This window comes from Anomaloglossus baeobatrachus, chromosome 8 (assembly GCF_048569485.1).
Source record: "Anomaloglossus baeobatrachus isolate aAnoBae1 chromosome 8, aAnoBae1.hap1, whole genome shotgun sequence".
NCBI lineage: Eukaryota > Metazoa > Chordata > Amphibia > Anura > Aromobatidae > Anomaloglossus > Anomaloglossus baeobatrachus.
The window spans coordinates 69,944,009-69,963,172 of NC_134360.1; the positions used below are offsets into that span (position 1 = coordinate 69,944,009).

Here is a 19,164-nt window from a genome sequence, read left to right on the forward strand (position 1 = left end):
GGGGTACGATATGGCAAACCCCCTGTAGGAACGTGCGCACCTTAGGAAGGCGCGCCAAACGCCTCTGAAAAAAGACGGATAGCACCGAGACCTGACCTTTAAGGGGGCCGAGCGACAAACCTTTTTTCTAACCCAGATTGCAGGAAAGATAGAAAGGTAGGCAATGCAAATGGCCAGGGAGACACTCCCTGAGCAGAGCACCAGGATAAGAATATCCTCCACGTTCTGTGGTAGATCTTAGCAGACGTGGGCTTCCTAGCCTGTCTCATGGTGGCAACGACCCCTTGGGATAATCCTGAAGACGCTAGGATCCAGGACTCAATGGCCACACAGTCAGGTTCAGGGCCGCAGAATTCCGATGGAAAAACGGCCCTTGGAACAGTAAGTCTGGTCGGTCTGGTAGTGCCCACGGTTGGCCGACCGTGAGATGCCACAGATCCGGATACCACGCCCTCCTCGGCCAGTCTGGGGCGACGAGTATGACGCGGCTGCAATCGGATCTGATCTTGCGTAGCACTCTGGGCAAGAGTGCCAGAGGTGGAAACACATAAGGGAGCCGGAACTGCGACCAATCTTGCACTAAGGCGTCTGCCGCCAGAGCTCTTTGATCGCGAGACCGTGCCATGAAGGTTGGGACCTTGTTGTTGTGCCGGGACGCCATTAGGTCGACGTCCGGCCTTCTCCATCGGCGACAGATTTCCTGAAACACGTCCGGGTGAAGGGACCATTCCCCTGCGTCCATGCCCTGGCCACTGAGGAAGTCTGCTTCCCAATTTTCTACGCCGGGGATGTGAACTGCGAATATGGTGGAGGCCGTGGAGTCCACCCACATCAGAATCCGCCGGACTTCCTGGAAGGCTTGCCGACTGCGTGTCCCCCCTTGGTGGTTGACGTATGCCACCGCTGTGGAGTTGTCCGACTGAATTCGGATCTGCCTTCCTTCCAGCCACTGCTGGAAGGCTATAAGGGCAAGATACACTGCTCTGATTTCCAGAACATTGATCTGAAGGGTGGACTCCTGCTGAGTCCACGTACCCTGAGCCCTGTGTTGGAGAAAAAACTGCTCCCCACCCTAACAGACTCGCATCTGTCGTGACCACCGCCCAAGACGGTGGTAGGAAGGATCTTCCCTGTGATAATGAGGTGGGAAGAAGCCACCATTACAGAGAGTCCTTGGCCGTCTGTGAAAGGGATACTTTCCTGTTCAGGGATGTTGACTTCCCGTCCCATTGGCGGAGAATGTCCCATTGAAGTGGACGCAGATGAAACTGCGTAAACGGAACCGCCTCCATTGCTCATCTTCCCGAGGAAGTGCATGAGGCGTCTTAAGGAGTGCGACTGACCTTGAAGGAGAGTCTGCACCCCAGTCTGTAGTGACCGCTGCTTGTCCAGCGGAAGCTTCACTAGCGCTGAGAGGGTATGAAAATCCTGCCAAGATACGTTAGTGATTGGGTCGGTGACAGGTTTGGCTTTGAGAAGTTGATGAGCCACCCAAACGTCTGGAGAGTCTCCAGCGCAACATTCAGGCTGAGTTGGCATGCCTCTTGAGAGGGTGCCTTGCCAAGTAGATCATCCAAGTAAGGGATCACAGAGTGTCCCTGTGAGTGCAAGACTGCTACCCCTGCCGCCATGACCTTGGTGAACACCCGTGGGGCTGTCGCCAGACCGAATGGCAGAGCTACGCACTGAAGATGGTCGTCACCTATCACGAAACGTAGAAAAAACATTGGTGCTCTGTAGCAATCGGCACGTGGAGATAAGCATCTTTGATGTCTATTGATGCTAGGAAATTTCCTTGAGACATTGAGGCAATGGCGGAGCGGAGGGTTTCATCCGGAACCGCCTGGCCTCCACGTGCTTGTTGAGCAGTTTTAGGTCCAGAACGGAACGGAAAGAGCCATCCTTTTTTGGCACCACAACCAGATTGGAGAAAAAACCGTGTCTTGTTCCTGAAGAGGAACAGGGATTACCACTCCTTCTGCCTGCAGAAGAGCATCGGCTCGGTGGGGAGGTGGGGACGGTCTGAAGAATCGAGTCGGAGGACGAGAACCGAACTCTGTCCTGTGCACGTGGGCACAATGTCCCTCACCCACCGGTCTGTGACCTGTGGCAGCTAAATGTCGCCAAAGGCGAGCGAGTCTGCCATCGACCGTGGATGCGGAGAGATGAGAGAGCTGAGAGCCATGAGGAGACCGCCTTGGTAGCGGTTCCTCCGGCTGCCTTCCTTGGGCGTGATTGAGCCCGGCCGGAAGCTGAGCCCCTCTGAGGCTTTTCAGCCCTTTTGGACGAGGACAAGTGGGACCTGCCCGAGCTTGGGAAGGACCGAAACCTCGACTGTCCTTCCAGGACAGCATCAATAGGGTAAGTCGCAATGCAGACATTGCGAGGTTACGGACGCCCCTGCGGCATAGATGTACATATGCTCAAGACCAGCTGCGTCAAGAACAGCTGAAAGCTTAGGGTGCCCCTACGGCTGTGAATGCCGGAGCAACCGACACGCCGATAGCCTCATAGACAGATTTCAATCAGAGTCCATCTGTCAGTCAATGGCATCTTTAAGTGAAGTCCCATCTCCACTGCAACTATGGCTTTAGCCGCAAGCCTGGAGATTGGAGAATCCACCTTTGGACCCTGGGTCCAGCGCTTGACCACGTCAGGGGGAAGGGGATAACGTGTATCCTTAATACGTTTGGAGAAAACGCTTATCTGGTAAGCGTGGTGTTCCTGGACTGCTTCTCTGAATTCAGCGTGGCCAGAAAAATACTCAATATACGTTTGAGCTACTGGAATGGGACTTCTCCTGCTGTGAAGTTGACTCCTCCGCTGGGGGAGCTGAGGGAGAAAGATCCAACATTCCATTGATGGACGCTATAGGATCATTCCTTATGGCGTCACCATCCGGTGTATCCGGATTGAGAGCGGTGTCAGGATCAAAGTCCTGATGAGCTACGTCTGCCTCACCATACAGAGAGTCCTCCTGGGACCCCCCCGGAGCACCGATTTTATTCCCAATGAGGGTGGCCAGGGAGCAATGAACCAGATTGCGCATGGCCTGTCTGATGACAATATATCAGCCAAAAACTGCAACTCTGTCCCTGTCCTTGGACAGGGTTGACAGGTGGTTCCTTTGGCCACGTCTAGGAGAGACCCCGGCTGACCAAGTGCTACAGGAGAGCATTGCAGACAATGGGGGTCAGTGCCGTGGAACAGTATCACATGCAGTAAAAACAGCATTGAAAGCCTGTGTTGCTTATATGCTGCTGCCGACTAGCCATCTAGGATTATAGCGCCAAGAATGGCGACCGTACAGTGCAATGTATAGCATACCAGCACAAGTACAAATGACCACTGCAGCACATGCAATACAAGCAGCGTAGATGCCTGTGCCGTGGCACCCCAGCTCTACTGCTGCTGTAGACTAGTCATCTAGGGGAATATGGCCCGGAAGAGTGACCATACAGTGCAATGTATAGCATACAAGCACCAGTACAAATGCACACTGCAGCCCATGCAATACAAGCAGCATAGAAAAAAACCTGTGCCCCAGCACCCTTGGTTTTCTGCTGCTGTAGTCTAGCCCTTCCAGGAGAATATAGCTAAGACTAGCGACTGTACAGTGGAATGTACAACACAAAAACACAAATGAGCATCTCAGTCTGCGATACAAGTAGCCTAGAAAGCCTGTGCCTTAGCACACCTGCTTTCCTGCTGCTAATGCGTCGCTCCCCAAGCGGGCATATAGCGACCTGTGCAGTTAAAAACAACACATGTACACACTGCATTTATCTGTGTTCAGCACTATGTGTGCCGCTTACCGCCCGCCTATCAGCGGGTGTATGATCGCCACCGTCCTGCCTGGTTGCTGAAAATCCGAGCTCGGACTTCAGTAATGGCTGCCGGCTTCTTCCCCAGCTCATGTGAGGAGGGGCGGGCCGTGGGCGTGCCCCCAAGGCAGAGCGGGAATCCGGCGCCCGACAGTGTGCAGTGAGAGGGCTGGAGCATGTAAAAAGGCTCCAGCCCTCGGCGCTGCTGATTGCTCAGCGCCTGTCCCCTTCCCTGAGTGACAGGGAGGGGGCGGGAACGAAGCGGCCCTAGGCCGCAGAAGCCGGGGACTGTATTTATAAGCGCCGCCGCCGTAAAAGCGCGGTCGGCGCCCAGTCCCCGGCGAACTACAAGTCCCAGCCGCGCCGCCGCTCCCGGAGCGTCCGGCGCGGTAGTTCCCAAAACACAAAGTCACTCAGCAAAGCTGCAGTGACTGTAACCCATTACTGTCCCCGGCGCACTAGCACACCCAGCAAGCCTGGAGTGTGCTGTGCCTGTGTGTACGGGGACACAGAGTACCTGTAATGGTGCAGGGCCATGTCCCTGAACGGTACTCCAGCTCCGTATCCAACAGGTTCAAATGGGTCTGTGGATGGAGCCCGGCGTCAGAGCTTTGAGGCCGGCAGGATCCCACTTCCACAGAGCCTCTCAGGGGGATGTGGAAGGAAAGCAGCATGTCAGGCTCCAGCCCTGTACCAGCAATAGGTACCTCAACCTTACAACACCATCCAGGGGTGAGAAGGGAGCATGCTGGGGACACTATATGTGTCCTCTTTTCTTCCATCCGACATAGTCAGCAGCTACTGCTGACTAAAATCTGTGGAGCTATGCGTGGATGTCTGACCTCCTTCGCACACAAAGCTAAAACTGGAGAACCCGTGATACCACGGGGGGGGTATAGCCAGAGGAGGAGGGGCCTTGCACTTTTGATGTAGTGCTTTGTGTGGCCTCCAGAGGGCAGTAGCTATACCCCAATCGTCTGGGTCTCCCAATAGAGCGCTGAAGAAAAATATATATTAAATGTAATATAATAAACATCTATATATATATATATATATATATATATATATATATATATATATATATATATATATATATATATATATATATATATATATATATATATATATATATATATATATATATATATATTAAATATATATATTTAATGTAATATATATAATATATCATATACACACAAACACACACTATAATATATATATATATATATATATATTGTTTATACACACTCCCCCCCCCCCCCCCCCCCCAAAGTGGACAACCCTTTAAGTTATGTAAATTCAGCAATACAGGCTTTTCATAGATAGCACCATAGGCAAGCAAGGTTCTTGAAGAAATGAAAATTTACAGGAATGAGAAGGGGGCGATTTAGAAAGAAGTGTAAACAGTCATGTCACAAGGTCACAAAGAGTAGAAATTAGTCTGTGGTTGCCCTAAGTAATACTATTTTCTCGTGATGGCTCTAAGGAGTATGCAGTTTGCTGTTGCACCTGTCAATCACCATAACCACAGCGGAGAGAATACACCAGGAGGCGATTGGAAAGCGCTCACAGTATACAAAAAGGCAGCGCCATTGCACGTACAGAAGGAAAACTATGAGCATTTGCTGACAAGCACCTTTTTATTTGTAGACAGGTTATTCATGAGCTTGTGTCATTATATACAATGCAGCGTTTTAAACATCACCTTTTTTAATAGTAATATCCCTGTTAATGGCATCAACATTTGCAGCCAATGGTGGAAATTTAAAGTGGTACAGATATTTTATGTTTCCCTGAATTCTGCACATATTAGCTGGGGCATAAAAAAAGAAAAAATATATATAAGATGAGGGTAGAAGTGTGTGCATGTTAATCCACATAAAGAGGTATTCGCCATAATAAAGTGCGTCCCGCACCTACACACGGCGGAGTCCGTCCGTATGCACGAGAATACTAGCTAATAGGAGGAAGCTTTATGGTGTCACAGGATCAAAAGATCTTCCCGAATATCGACTGCTACAATCCGTCCTCTTCCTAATGACAAAAATAGGACTTTGATGTACAATATATATCTCAAAATGTAAAAAGGATTCTGTATGCCCCTGGGTACAGACAGAGAGAAGACGCAAGAGCTATAAACAGGGTACACTGTCCCTTTAAATGCATAATATATGACTAATAAGATTCTTTCAAATAACAAAATACACAAGGAAAAATTAGCAGCACATAGAAAGTAATGTAACTTCCGCTGGAAAGACGCAGCCTTTTACATAGATGTACAAAGCACAAATGGCAATGAGTGGAACCAACGCTGTCTGGCCTGGGTCTGTTGGGTACAGGGCGAGTGTGCGTTCGGGTCATATGATAATGCTGGGTATAAGATGTTATGACGGACCTCCTCCAAAGTATCACTTAAGCTGTACGTTGCAGTTTCAATAAAATCAGTGTTTTGTCAGAAGGAGATTATCACTACGGGACTATGTGTCTTGTATGATGTAGTCCTCCATATTTGGGAGCTGTTTAACTCCGCCTACAACACTGATTGGCTGCTGTCTGCATAGACTGCCAATCAGTGTTGTAGGCGGGGCTACACAGAGCTCAGTATTCACAGAATTGCAGATAAAACAGGGATTTTAATCAAAACAGCTGCAAGCAGGTCTGTAAATGATACCGCTGGAATTGGGTTTTCTGCCCTGACAATATGCTGCTCTCAGATTACATATCAAAAAGCTGATGACAGATTCCCTTTTAAAGGGATTTTTAGACAAATGACATAAGGAAGAGATCAGTGACAGTTCCAGCTACTGGAGCCCTTGTACATTTTTATTACTTCCAATAATCTCTATAGGCAGCTGTGCATTAAATAAGAGCCGCGGGTCTGATGGCATATCTGGGACCCCACAGATTCTCACACAGGAGAGTCTCCTCCGCAGATTTACCCTGCAACGGTGTTGTAGTTCCCTGAACATCGGGTCACTAGGACTAACGTTGTACAAGGGATATCCGTTCCCCTACTTTTAGGAAGAGAGGGGGACCCCAGAGTTTGGATGCCCACCTATCCTTAGGGTACCACACGGGAGCAAAAGTGACATTCTGAACCATGTTGTGAAAACATACTTATAATGTAACATAGACAATGACAAGAAACACTGCCAATGGGGCTGAAGCCAAAGGCTGCTCTAGGAGTTACACCTATACATCACTTTGGATACTTTCAAGTCAGGAATGGTTGAAATGTTCAGAATATACTGGTATTGATTTGTGTTGGAGGTCAATTAGTGGGTATTAAGAACAACATGGAGTGTCCCCACGGGTATATATTACACTTCTAATACAGCGTGCATACAGCCATCGTGTAACCCCAATAGTGTAGAGGCCGTTCTACGCCCCATGGTAAATGCCCAACAATAAACTTAAGGGCGGCCTAGAGCGGATCCCGTGGATCCATGCCCCGAGCCACACCTGTAGTCTATGATGTGTTACTCCCACCAGGGCTATATACCCCGTACCCTACAGTATAGGGGTGTCCCTCTTGCAAAACTCCCAGCACAGATGACCATGCGATTTTTCGGCACGTATTCCCAACCCCGCTCACTGTCCACATGGCCCTAATGGCCATTTACTAGTATAAGTGCATGCGGTGAATTAGCCCGCGGCAAGCAGTAAGACGTGCAAAGCAATCATGGCGCATGGCTTGTCGATTGCTGAGCAATGCTGCATATTTTCTCCGTGTCAGAATATCCATGTTGGGAGTCAAAAAATAAGAAGCAAATGAACCCAATTCATACAATAAAAAGTTACCAAAAAACACAAAAAAATAAAAAAAAAAAATAAAAAAAAAATAACAGGACGTCGGCCTCAGATTCAGTCTTACACACGCACAGCCAACAGTGCCAAGCAGCATCACAATAATTACTACATAATGCATAGATACGGGCCCAAACTGAGCGGCCAGAGGATCCAGCACCTTCATCGTCGACTCATCCAACATTCATTTACTGACCCTCAAAACAGGAGGATCTGGTCAGGATCCACTGTAATGATCAACTTCAGAATAACTTGGTCCACAATACTGACATCATCGGTTTGTCGGCACACTATGAATCCGGGTCGTTCCCAGCCGTTAAGATAAGGGACGAGGTGTCACAAGATGTGTTAGACAAGCAAGCCAAGCATTGGTAAAGGGATAAGTGCTGAGAAGGGGGAGGACTGCTTGGGTGTAGGAGCCTGGCTAGCACACAAGTGACTTGTTCCTACTGCCACACTAATGACGTCCCCTATAGATGTCCATGCACCCGCTCCCCAGTCCCAAATGCAAGTTGAGCCTGAGAGTCCTAGGACCCGATCAATAAAAGGGTCTCTTGCTGGGGAAGCTGGCATATCATTCATTAGGGCTTCTCTAGGCGGACATTTAGCGGGGGTCAGTGGATACGGAGATGGAGCGGCTCACGGATGACCGGACTCGTCAGCTTGGAGTGCGCTTAAAAAGACTAACATGCCAAACTAAATACTAGACGTCAGCCACACACTTCTGTGCCAATGCAGGAAACCAGCAAGCCACCAATGAGGTCCAGCACTTAGGATGATTAAAAAAACAAAAAAAAAAAAAAAGCTAAAAAAATAAATAAAAGCACGCCAACACCAGCAACCAATAAAATGCCACAAGTAGCGATCATAAGATGGTAACACTAATGACAATGTATATATACGCATCTGATCTCCGAACTTCAGCAGGAGCCAAACTGGTGACCAAGAGGCGTTACTTCAGAAACAGCACCACTCTTGTCTGAAGGCCATGTCTGGGATTGCAGCTTAGTCACGTGGATGTTAATGGGGCTGAGCTCCAATACCGGATATAGCTCTAATCTACGAAACCCCTTTAATAAGTGGTACCCTTCATTTCAGATTACATACTGCACCGATTAGTTGTAATTCATTACAATGACAAGTAAATACATCCCGGGGTGCAAAACAGCAGACCACTACCAAGATTCATCATTATAGGACTTTCTCCTAAATAAGGAGGTGCCATCTTACATCGTAGAAGAGATTGGCACAGTACAGGAATGATTGTGGGGTCAGCAAATAGGGGGGGGGGGGAGGGGGTTACAGATTAAAGAGACGCTGTCAACAGACATTCAGGAACCTTCTAGATGTTAGCCAAGAATCCCAACCTAAATGTGCCGAGTGTACATGTCAGTAAGCCTAGAAGGGTGGTGTATTGGGCCCATCACCGCATGTGATCGCCCACGCCTGGAATCAGTTCAGCACGTGGCTCTGCAAAACAGCACCCACTACGCCATGGGTATGAAGCAGCCTAATGGAGCTCTGTCTGCTCAAACGGTCTCTTTAAGATCTCAAAAATCACAAAATAAGAAATGGCCTTTTTTCTTCTTCTTTTGTAGGAGTCGCACCTACCGAAATATTTAAAGGGAATACAATTCAGACTGTATGAATGGGACTCAGTGCACATCTGTATTGTAAGATTTAGGACAATCACACACCTATGGAATTTATATTATACTTCCCCTTTATAATAACACTCATTGTAATATGTCAACCTTTAGGGAATATTCCCATTTGCTACAGAGGTTATGCCACAAAAGCCCCCATAGAAATATATGGGGAAAGGTGTGCACCCAGTCCTCTAGCGTATATTTCTGGCATATCCTCTGTAGAGATGCAGAGCATGTTATGAAGGAGCAATACGCTTAGCAGCAGATTATACATAATGGTATTGTGTTATTTTTATCTGTAAAACTGTATTCATTCACAACTCTGGGTACGTAATACGGCCCAAGGGCAAGTTCAGACCAGGCGGATCATTTCTGTTGCAGATTTTGTGGCGGAGTTTGGCGTGGTTGTCATCCTATGCATTGCAAAGGATGCGAGGTCGCCGCATGCTCACATGTCTGCATTAATTTTATCCCTCCGACATTACCGCATTTTTTGGTTTATAAGACACCCCAAATATAGGGCCCAAAAAAAAAAAAAGTGAAAAAAAGGGGTCTATCTTCTAATCCGGTGGTCTCTTACCAGGTGCGGCAGCAGCGGTGGTGAAGCGAGGGTCATAGAAGGCAGGGACGGTGGTGAAGGAGGGTGATGCTGCAGGTAGTGCGGCGGATGTCCCGGAGTGGCGAGTGTCACATATGCTGTCAGTGGTGCGGACTTCAAAGAAAGGGCGGCTGGTGTCGGCGCGTGCGCAGATTGAGCTACCGGTTCAATGACAAGTCACCTCCGGTCGCATTTTCCTTAAGTCTGCTGCTGGGAGATCAATGGGCAGGAGGTGGCGCGTGTGCAGATGAATCTTGAGCCAAGAGCTCCATTTGTGCACACACCGACTCTGGCCGCCATTATTTGAAGCCCACACCACCTGCAGCCTCTACAACACAGCGCCCACATCTGCTGCCCCAGGACAGCACTCGCCCCGCAGCATTGCCCCTGCCTCCTGTGACCCCTCGTCACCACCTCCCAGGAAGTTCCATTCGGATTATAAGACGCACCCCTCATTTTCCTTCTAAATTTTTGGGAGGAAAAGTGTGTCTTATAATCCGAAAAATACGGTAGTTTTGAAAACCCTGCGGATGAGTATTGTAACAAACCTGCAGCAATTTCCGGCCTATCTGAACTTACCCGAAGGCTTTCGATAGGGCTGTATTGTGGGAGTTTTACAGGCCTGGAACGAAAAAAACATTGGATACACAGTGCGGTTTACCTGGAGACTCGGCCTGGCTGCAGTGGTAATAGGATCAGTGTTACTGGTATTCGGTGGAAAACAGAAGCGACGGTTTGGGTACTGGCAGTGCAATATATGCAGCAACTACAGAAGGCTCGTAAACCAGGCCTACTAATAAATCTATGCATTGCTGTCACTTAAGTGTATCTCAGAAATCCAATGCAGAATTAACATATGTGATGCGTGCCAAGTGCTGTTCTTGCATTTGTGGAAGTCCGCTGTGCCCACTGGCCATCTTCTAAATTGCATTTTTTTTTTGACACCGACATCCAAGAATCCATGAGGCGACAATGAACGAGAAACTGTAAGTGCCACCGATAAGAGATCAGAGTTCAGACATTGACCCTTCCGTTACCAGAACATATCTAGAAAATGAAGGCCTCTCTGGCAGCAAATAGAACTTATGGATCCCGTGGACGTAATGCACTGTAATATGCAAGATTCCCAGGAACATAACAAAAAAGGGTATAAACAAACGCAAACAAACAACACCTGGGGGGGGAGAGTATGCTGTCATCACCACCCTAACTGAAAGCCTCCCCCCCCGGCAGGACGTTTCCCCCTGCAATCTGTGCTGCAGATGTCCGAGGAACACCATAAAAAAATTCTCTTGGAATATTTACATTAAATCTTTGACGGTGTACCCAACAGGGGCAACCGGATGAAAAGGGAAAGACAAAAAAATAAGTCATGACTGTCACAGTACACGATACAAGATGAGCATGATGCAATTTGGTTTCCTTTGCCAGCCATGCCACCCTCCCCTCCCCCACCCGTCCCCAAGCTGGGAAAGAAATAGGTGCTTACGTTGCCACGTTTTACCTTGAAATGTTCATTCAATGCACGTTAGAGGAGCATTTTACTGACTTACCCTGAAGACAAACAGCTCTATTGATGGGTAAAGCACTTTTTTTTTGCTACCAGTGAGAACTTTAGTGCATTAATGTGCAACATGTCACAGCCCGCTCTGGCAGCAAACCGGATCTTTTTATTTTTCTCTCCATTTTTAAATACCCCTCCTCCCTGCATCTTCAAAAAAAAAAAAAAAAACTTTTTGCACCAACATAATTTGTTTTCAGCAGTCCCAAAATGCCATGTAAAATAAAACAAAAAAATAAAAATAAACCACCCAACTCTGAATCCCCCCCCCCAGCACAAAATGACTCTTAAATGGTAGGTTTTGTGAATTCACATTGTCTTTCAACATTGGCTTTCATTATTCAAGTATTTCAAGACTGATATGTGTTTTTTGTCCTTTTTTGTGTTTTTTTTTTTTTTCTTTCATTTTCTAGGTTTCCCTCCCCCCCCAGACCATTTCATTCCAGGACCCCCTTCCTCCCCCCCTTTACTTCTGATCTTCCATGGAGGGGGGAGGAGAGGAAGGAAACTGCAAGCACAAAAAAATAAAAATAAAATAAAAAAAAAAAAATATAAAAAGAGGAAAATAATTGAAAAAGGAAAATAAAAAACAACCACTTTGAAAGTGACCGCAGGCTTTTGTAACATTGGCGATCAGGAGTCTTAACTTAAACCCACCTGATTTATCGTTCTGTTTTCTTTTTTTTTATCCTCTTTAGATAAACAAAAAAAAATTTACTTATTGCAAGTTTCGAAAAAAATAAAATAAAAAAAAAGGTCAAGTTAGTGCTGCTGCTGCTCTGAAAAGGTCACGAGGTCAGAGTTGAAAGTTCAAAAGTTCATATTGAGTCAGTCCCTCCTCCCAATAGATCACCGGGAAGCAAAGGGGCGGGGCTGCCCATCCGATGGGCGTCCTCTGTGCTGGGCACCCCCCACAGGCTGGATGTGTAGCTTGGTGAACCCCATAGAGATACACCTGGCAGGTCACTACCACCACCGCCACTGCTCCATTGTCCCAGCCCCGTGGATCCTCCGAAAAGGTTAAGGGCTGGTCCTACCGGTTCAGCCTGATGGTTTTGTCCCACTTCCAAAGGCTGCCAGCCTGCGCCAGGAGCAGAGGGAGTTGGCGGCTGAGCTTGTGCAAGGTAACGGCTCACCTCCTCATCCGTTGCAAATTCCGCCAGGATGGTCGTATTACCCAAAACGCACCTAGGTTCACAAATATATAAGAAATAATTAATATACAAAGCATCTACAGGCCGCTCTGTAGAACGTTAAAAAGCTCTTTTATACTCACCTGCATGGTGGTCAGGACCGATGGGTGTCGCTGCTCTCGGTCCGATGCCTCCTCTATATTATGCATTCGCTGAACTCCTTTCCAGCTCCATGTAGAGGATACATCCTAAGTCATCTACACAGAGGCCTCCATTGCGGTCCTGCGCAAGCACACTATGAACCACCCTGCTGAGGGTAGATCAAAGTATTGTAGTGCGCATGTGCGGACAGTCTGATCTTTCCCCACACCTGTACATTACAGTACTAGCAGGGCAGATCAAAGTGAGCATACGCAGGAGTGCAATGGAGACCTGTGCATGGATGACACAGGATGCTTCATCCACACGGAGCTATGAAGGAAGAGAGGAGGAGCCGGACTGAGACCAGTGACGCCCATCGGACCCGACTGCCTCGCATGTGAGTAGAATAAAAAGTCTTTTTTTATGTTATACAGAGTTGCCTGGGTTCTTATATACGGGATTATAAAATGCTGTATATAAGAGCTTACTGGTGGTGGATGCAGCTTATAAAGTGAAATCCTGGTGATAGGTTCCCTTTAATAGCATTCTGAACCTGCCTGGCGCCTGCACACTAAACCTCGCTGCTGGGAGGAAAAGAACTTTAATCCTCCTGGCAGCATGCCGATCCCAGACAGCGCAGATTCAGTCACCGCTCTGTGTATGGACAGCAGCAGTTGTAATCGCATTGCAACCCCCACACAGACTGACAACCACTCAGACACTCTGGGAGGTGCGGTGCCGGAAGTCAGATATTACGTCACAAGTTCTACATGCATCTCTAAATGTTGAGAGATTCTCTAATATCTTAACCTAGACAGAAAATATGTTACCTCTGGCTGAGATAACTGAAAGGGAGGAGAGGTGGATATATCTCTTGTATAGATCTTAACGAGTCAGCATACATTTGTAGTATTTTCCATTTTGCGGCTACGAGGACTTACATGTGCAGGGCATTCTGGGCCTTGGCTGCCTCCTGTTTGGTGCTGTATCGGATGAGCGCTGTGCCCTGGGTGAGGTTGAGATGGAATGTCAGCAGGGGGCCATGCTGCATGCAGATCGTCCGCAGCGTAGAGCCGTCGATCTAGAAAGAAGTTAAATAAGATATCACAAAAATCGTAAAAAGAAAAAAAAATTACCATTATTTTAGAAAGAAGTAACAACGCCTGATCATACCTGTGGTGTAAGATTATGAAGGATGAGCCAAAAACTAGCGCGCATAGAACTGCCGTCACTCCAGGTAGAGCCTAGAAGAGGTCAATGTAGTTTAGGAATTTCCATATAAAATACTACACAGATAAGAATATCACTGATTATGATTGCTGCCGTACTTGGCTCATTAGTACAAGGGGGGGGGGGGGGGGGTCTTATGTCCTTTAATAGGAATGAAGAGGTCAGCAGCCACAACTCTGACAGCAAGACCCAGGACCTGGGTTGTCATTGGAGGGACCATTCAAAAACCTATCCTATATGCAGCTATATACCCCCAATTGTTTTCTGCTGTCCATTTGATTCTGTTAACACACAGTATAAGGACCTCCATACACATTAGGCAATGTCAGATGAACCTGCTGAGAAGGTTTGGGCAACTCTAATACAGTTATCTCCAACATTTGTTACCTTAGGATCCACATCCAGCTCAGTTTGCGTCATATCCAGAGAAGGGACATCTTGTAGACTGTGAGCCCTCGCGGGCAGGGACCTCTGTCCTCCTTTACCTGTCTGTGCCTTGTATTGTTTATGATTATTGTACTTGTCCCTATTATGTACACCCCTTTCACATGTAAAGCACCATGGCATTGATAGCGCTATAATAATAATAAATAATAATAATAATAATCATCTTGTCTCCCACCCCACCACAGTAGGGACCCCCAGAACCTCCTTTACTGGTATAATGACAGCCAAAGCTTCACCCCAGAAATCACCCCAAGGCAGAGTACCTTCACTCATGGATTCCTACCTTCGTCCTATTCTGTATTCTTGCATCTAGTATTCCCACCACACTGTTACACTCCGCTTCACGCACCCCTCTGACCGGTATTTCCAGCAGCTTACCGTACTTCATTTGTCTCCCTGTCCGTATTTGCACATCCAGATCTGCTCTATTTTGCACAACTGCTCACAAAAGTCACCATCTAGAGACCTGCTCTTCATAGCCGTTTGCTAGACCTGGTGCTAAAGCACCAAGGTGGCAGATAGCCACGAGCCATACATGGGCCAGAGAGCCACAGGTTGGGGATACCTGGCATATATTGCAAGTGTGTAGGAGATGGCGGGGACACTTCTAAAGAAATTGGCCATCAGGAAGAAAGTCAATAGGAGGTTATAAGAGCTTAAGCTCGCCTATCTGTCCTAAAGACGAGGGAAGTTAAAGAAAGTAGCACTAGTAATCTCTCCATAAAGAATAATGCAACGTTACTTCTAGCGACCCCTTTACATAAGCAAATAGGGGGTCAGAGGATTTTGGGTTTTCCAGTGTTTGGCGTTCCCTGGGGTAGGGACCTGACCTATTAGGCGCACACACACACACACACACACACACACACACACACAATTTTCCCTTTATACTATCTTTGGTTTATTATAGCCCTTTTGTTGTCAATATACCTTTCTACCCATATATTTTGATATTTGTGTGCTCTTTGTCTGTATGAATATAGGTTGGATCTTCAAATATATTCATTGTGGAGAAAGGAAGTCTTTGTCCTTTTAAAAAAATGTTGTTCACCTTGTATAGTACACTTTCATTACTTATGTTTTTTTCTTCTTATACCATTGGGAAACTAGTGCCTAATTTACTCTCTCATATAGATAGAATGGATTGTAAAATAGTCACCAGTACCCCTATGATAGATATATGGTTGTGATGGTGGGATATTGTGGGTCATGTACAATTTTGTGTGGGTTCATGTTTTGGGCGTGGTGGTCTGTCTATTCGATGTATTGTTTATCCTGTCTGCAGGTTTATAACTCCTTGCAGTGCTTCTGTCCCTAGGTGTGTGGGAGAGGGCCTGGAATCCATCCAAACGCTCTGCTTACCTGAGGGATTAGTGATTCAGTCTGGCTGAGCAGGAGAAGAGAGAAGGACTAAGATTGATCCTATGAGGAGAGGCTGAGACCTCCCGATTTCCCTGGAAAAGGACTGCTGGAAGATTGTGACTCATGCCCGGCACATTTATGCCATTACTGCACTAGTTCACCCTTTGTGTGGAGGATTACTTGATGGTCATTCTGTATTGCATGGAATAAATATGCTTTGGATTGTTCACCCATCTCTCGCTCGGTTGATTGTGAGATATGGGAGAAGGACCCGTCACAATATAGATACAAAAAACATGCATCCTTAAATGGTCGAAAGTCGGGCAAAATTCTTAAGGACTCAAAGACTAAAATCAAGAAAATCATTACACAATGATAAATAAAAAAAAATGTGAAAAAAACAAACCCTAAAATACATGATAACATGAAACTCCTTTTAGTGAGTGTTCCTTCAGGCTGTCATTTCAGCTGCCTCTAAACATTAGGGATAGTTATAAATATATCTGAATAGTCGTGGACTGGAATCATCATGTCGTGTCTATTATTCAGTGAGAATGATGAATTATCATGACATTGTGGAGTGTACATTGCAGGACACACACAAGGTCCATTAGACATTTACCAGATGACATCCTGGAGTCCTGTGCCCCCCATCCTCTGGCAGACCGAGGGGCTGTGCTGTTCCAGGGGGAGTTGGTGGCTTTGGGGTTGTTGGTGAGCCCTGGAGGGGGGCGAGGCAGCCCAGGGCTATTCCTGGACATCTGATTCTTCCACATCTTGTTAGAATGATGTGAGGGGTTGTGTCCAATGGGGTCTGGTGACCAGGTGGATTTATAGTCTCCAAACTTTGCTGAGAGTGCTATAAAAAAATAAAATAAATACTTTCTCGTAAAAAATACTCCACAAGGCAGCTACAAACCCTGCCCGATTCCATGGCTTTATATAGGGCCAATACCTGAAGTGCTGTGGATATTCTCTGAGGCACTGTAGGGCCAGGCACCAGGTGAAGGCAGCGAGGTGTTGAGGGAAGAAGTGGACCCTAAAATGTGAAATACTAGTTTCATTATCGCCAACTGTGTTGTTTCCAGCAAATGACGTAAAATAAAAAATCAGCAGGTTACACTGCCCTCCTGTGGTGAAGCCGAGAATACACTGTGGTCATTTAAATACTGAGTGCAGTTATTGGAACCACATTAGTTGCGACTGTCAGTTTGTGGCCATATACCGACCACAATGTGTGACCCATCACAAACCTGAAGGTTTCTACAAAACTGCCAAAAATTAATTAAAATTAGCTCACAATGTAACTGCTGGAGATTGCGTACAAGATCAACTTTAAATAACATTATTTTTTTTTTTTATATATATATATTTTTTTTGCCCTTTAATGTGTACACTGGCAATACTCCCTGAAATGTATCCATTACACAGAAGTCTATGGTTGAGCTTCCATTTACCATATACTGTTGGGATAGACACCAAAAATGCATTGTGCACTCAGCCTTACCTGTTGGGGTGTCCTGCAGTAGCTGGTGGTCAGTATCTACGATGGGAGATGGGGCTGGACCCCCCAGCACACTGCCAGGGGTAACATAAGGGTCAGATTCTGGGTCAATATTCTGAATTCCTTTCCATGGCACGCCTGGTTGAAACTCTGCAATTTAATATGATAAAAAGCATGTAGACTGATCTCCATTGTAATTAATGTGGATGCGGCATACTCTAACATCTACATTTTTAGAAATGATAAGGAAATCCCTAGCCTTCCTCGTACACAGGACTAAAACAATAAATAGTGACAATTACAATAATCCGTCCATCTAGAATGATGGTGATTACTTATTGATGGTGGGGGTCTGACTAGTTGGGGATCCGCACTGATTGGCAGAAAGGGGCACTTTTCTCCCTGTTAGAGGGGACTTAACTAAGGCTCCATTGATTCCATAAGGGGCTAGGTATTTTCCAGCAGCCCCACAGAAAAGGGCTCAGTCTTTTTTTTTTTTTTTTTTCTGTTTTGTTTTTACAGACGAGACAATACGGCCGGGGCCACACGAGGATTACTGCAATCCCCTCGCATGACACTGAGCTCACGCTGGCAGCAGAGCAGAGTGTCATGCGAGTGTCCCTGCGACTGAGGTCCGATCGTGCGAGCGGTCCTCAGCTGCGGGGGGTGGGCCGGCACTGAGGAGGGGAGGGCAGGATTTATCTCCCTCTCTCCTCCGTAGCCGGCTATTGCCATTCTCGCCCTGCACTTGCGGTATACCGGTGTACCGCAACTGCAGTGTGATTTTTCTCTCGCCCCATAGACTTGAATGGGTGCGAGAGAAACAATGATCGCATTACAGTCGCAGCATGCTGTGATTGTTTTCTCGGTCTGATTGGGGTTGAGAAAATAATCGCTTATGGGAGCTGACCCACAGGCTAATACTGGTCCGAGTGGAATGCGATTTTTTATCGCACTCCACTTGCACCAATTTTCATGTCGTGTGGCTTAGGCCTACTAGTCGAAATGGCAGGCCAACCCTGCGCTCACCGGCGGTGCAGACGAGCTCACTGAGCTGCACAGGAATGTGACTGACCTGATAATGCTGATGTTCATGCAAACGCAGCATTAAAAAAAAATAATTAAAAAAAAATGGCCCCTACGCTGCATAAATGACTATTTTGCCTTACATATAAACTATCCATAGGGCCGCAGTCGTCTTTACCAGCCTTGTCTAAAGTGTGAGGTTTGGAAACTAATGTGGGCAATGATTCCCAACACTCACCTGGAGGCCAGCTGGTATTAATGGACTTGCTTCCCATTTTGCTTGAAGGAGGTGATTTGGCAGGTAACCAGCTGTCACCCGTTGGCCCTCCGTGCAGTCCCACAGAATCTCCAGACATCATGTCAAACTGGTTGTAGGGAGAACCACCATGGTTCTTCCCAGGAGGTGCAATGGAGCCTGCAGAAAAAAAACAAAGGCAGGTAGAAAAAAAGGGAATTTTGTTTACTTACCGTAAATTCCTTTTCTTCTAGCTCCTATTGGGAGACCCAGACAATTGGGTGTATAGCTTCTGCCTCTGGAGGCCACACAAAGTATTACACTTTTAAAAAAGTGTAACCCCTCCTCTCTGCCTATACACCCTCCGGTGGACCACGGGCTCCTCAGTTTTGGTGCAAAAGCAGGAAGGAGAAAACTTATAAATTGGTCTAGAGTAAATTCAATCCGAAGGATGTTCGGAGAACTGAAGACCATGAACCATAAGAACAAATCAACATCAACAACATGTGTACACAAAAGAACAACCAGCACGAAGGGCACAGGGGCGGGTGCTGGGTCTCCCAACAGGAGCTAGAAGAAAAGGAATTTACGGTAAGTAAACAAAGAAGGGAATTTTGTTTACTTACCGTAAATTCCTTTTCTTCTAG

The 19,164-nt window shown here is 46.7% G+C and overlaps 1 protein-coding gene across 1 annotated transcript in view; it reads right to left on the reverse strand.

Annotated features, from left to right (window-relative positions):
* Positions 1 to 11,304: 11,304 nt before the first annotated feature.
* The window catches only part of TNRC6B (trinucleotide repeat containing adaptor 6B), a 189,137-nt gene continuing 181,277 nt past the window's right edge, over positions 11,305 to 19,164 (reverse strand). Inside the window, exons 17-23 of the mRNA XM_075321778.1 lie at positions 18,521 to 18,697; positions 17,260 to 17,406; positions 16,708 to 16,791; positions 16,375 to 16,611; positions 13,887 to 13,957; positions 13,655 to 13,794; positions 11,305 to 12,627 (exon numbers count right to left, since the gene is read on the reverse strand). Of these exons, the coding sequence (XP_075177893.1) occupies positions 12,258 to 12,627; positions 13,655 to 13,794; positions 13,887 to 13,957; positions 16,375 to 16,611; positions 16,708 to 16,791; positions 17,260 to 17,406; positions 18,521 to 18,697 (1,226 nt within the window). The 3' untranslated portion in view covers positions 11,305 to 12,257. The remainder of the gene's footprint in view (positions 12,628 to 13,654; positions 13,795 to 13,886; positions 13,958 to 16,374; positions 16,612 to 16,707; positions 16,792 to 17,259; positions 17,407 to 18,520; positions 18,698 to 19,164) is intronic.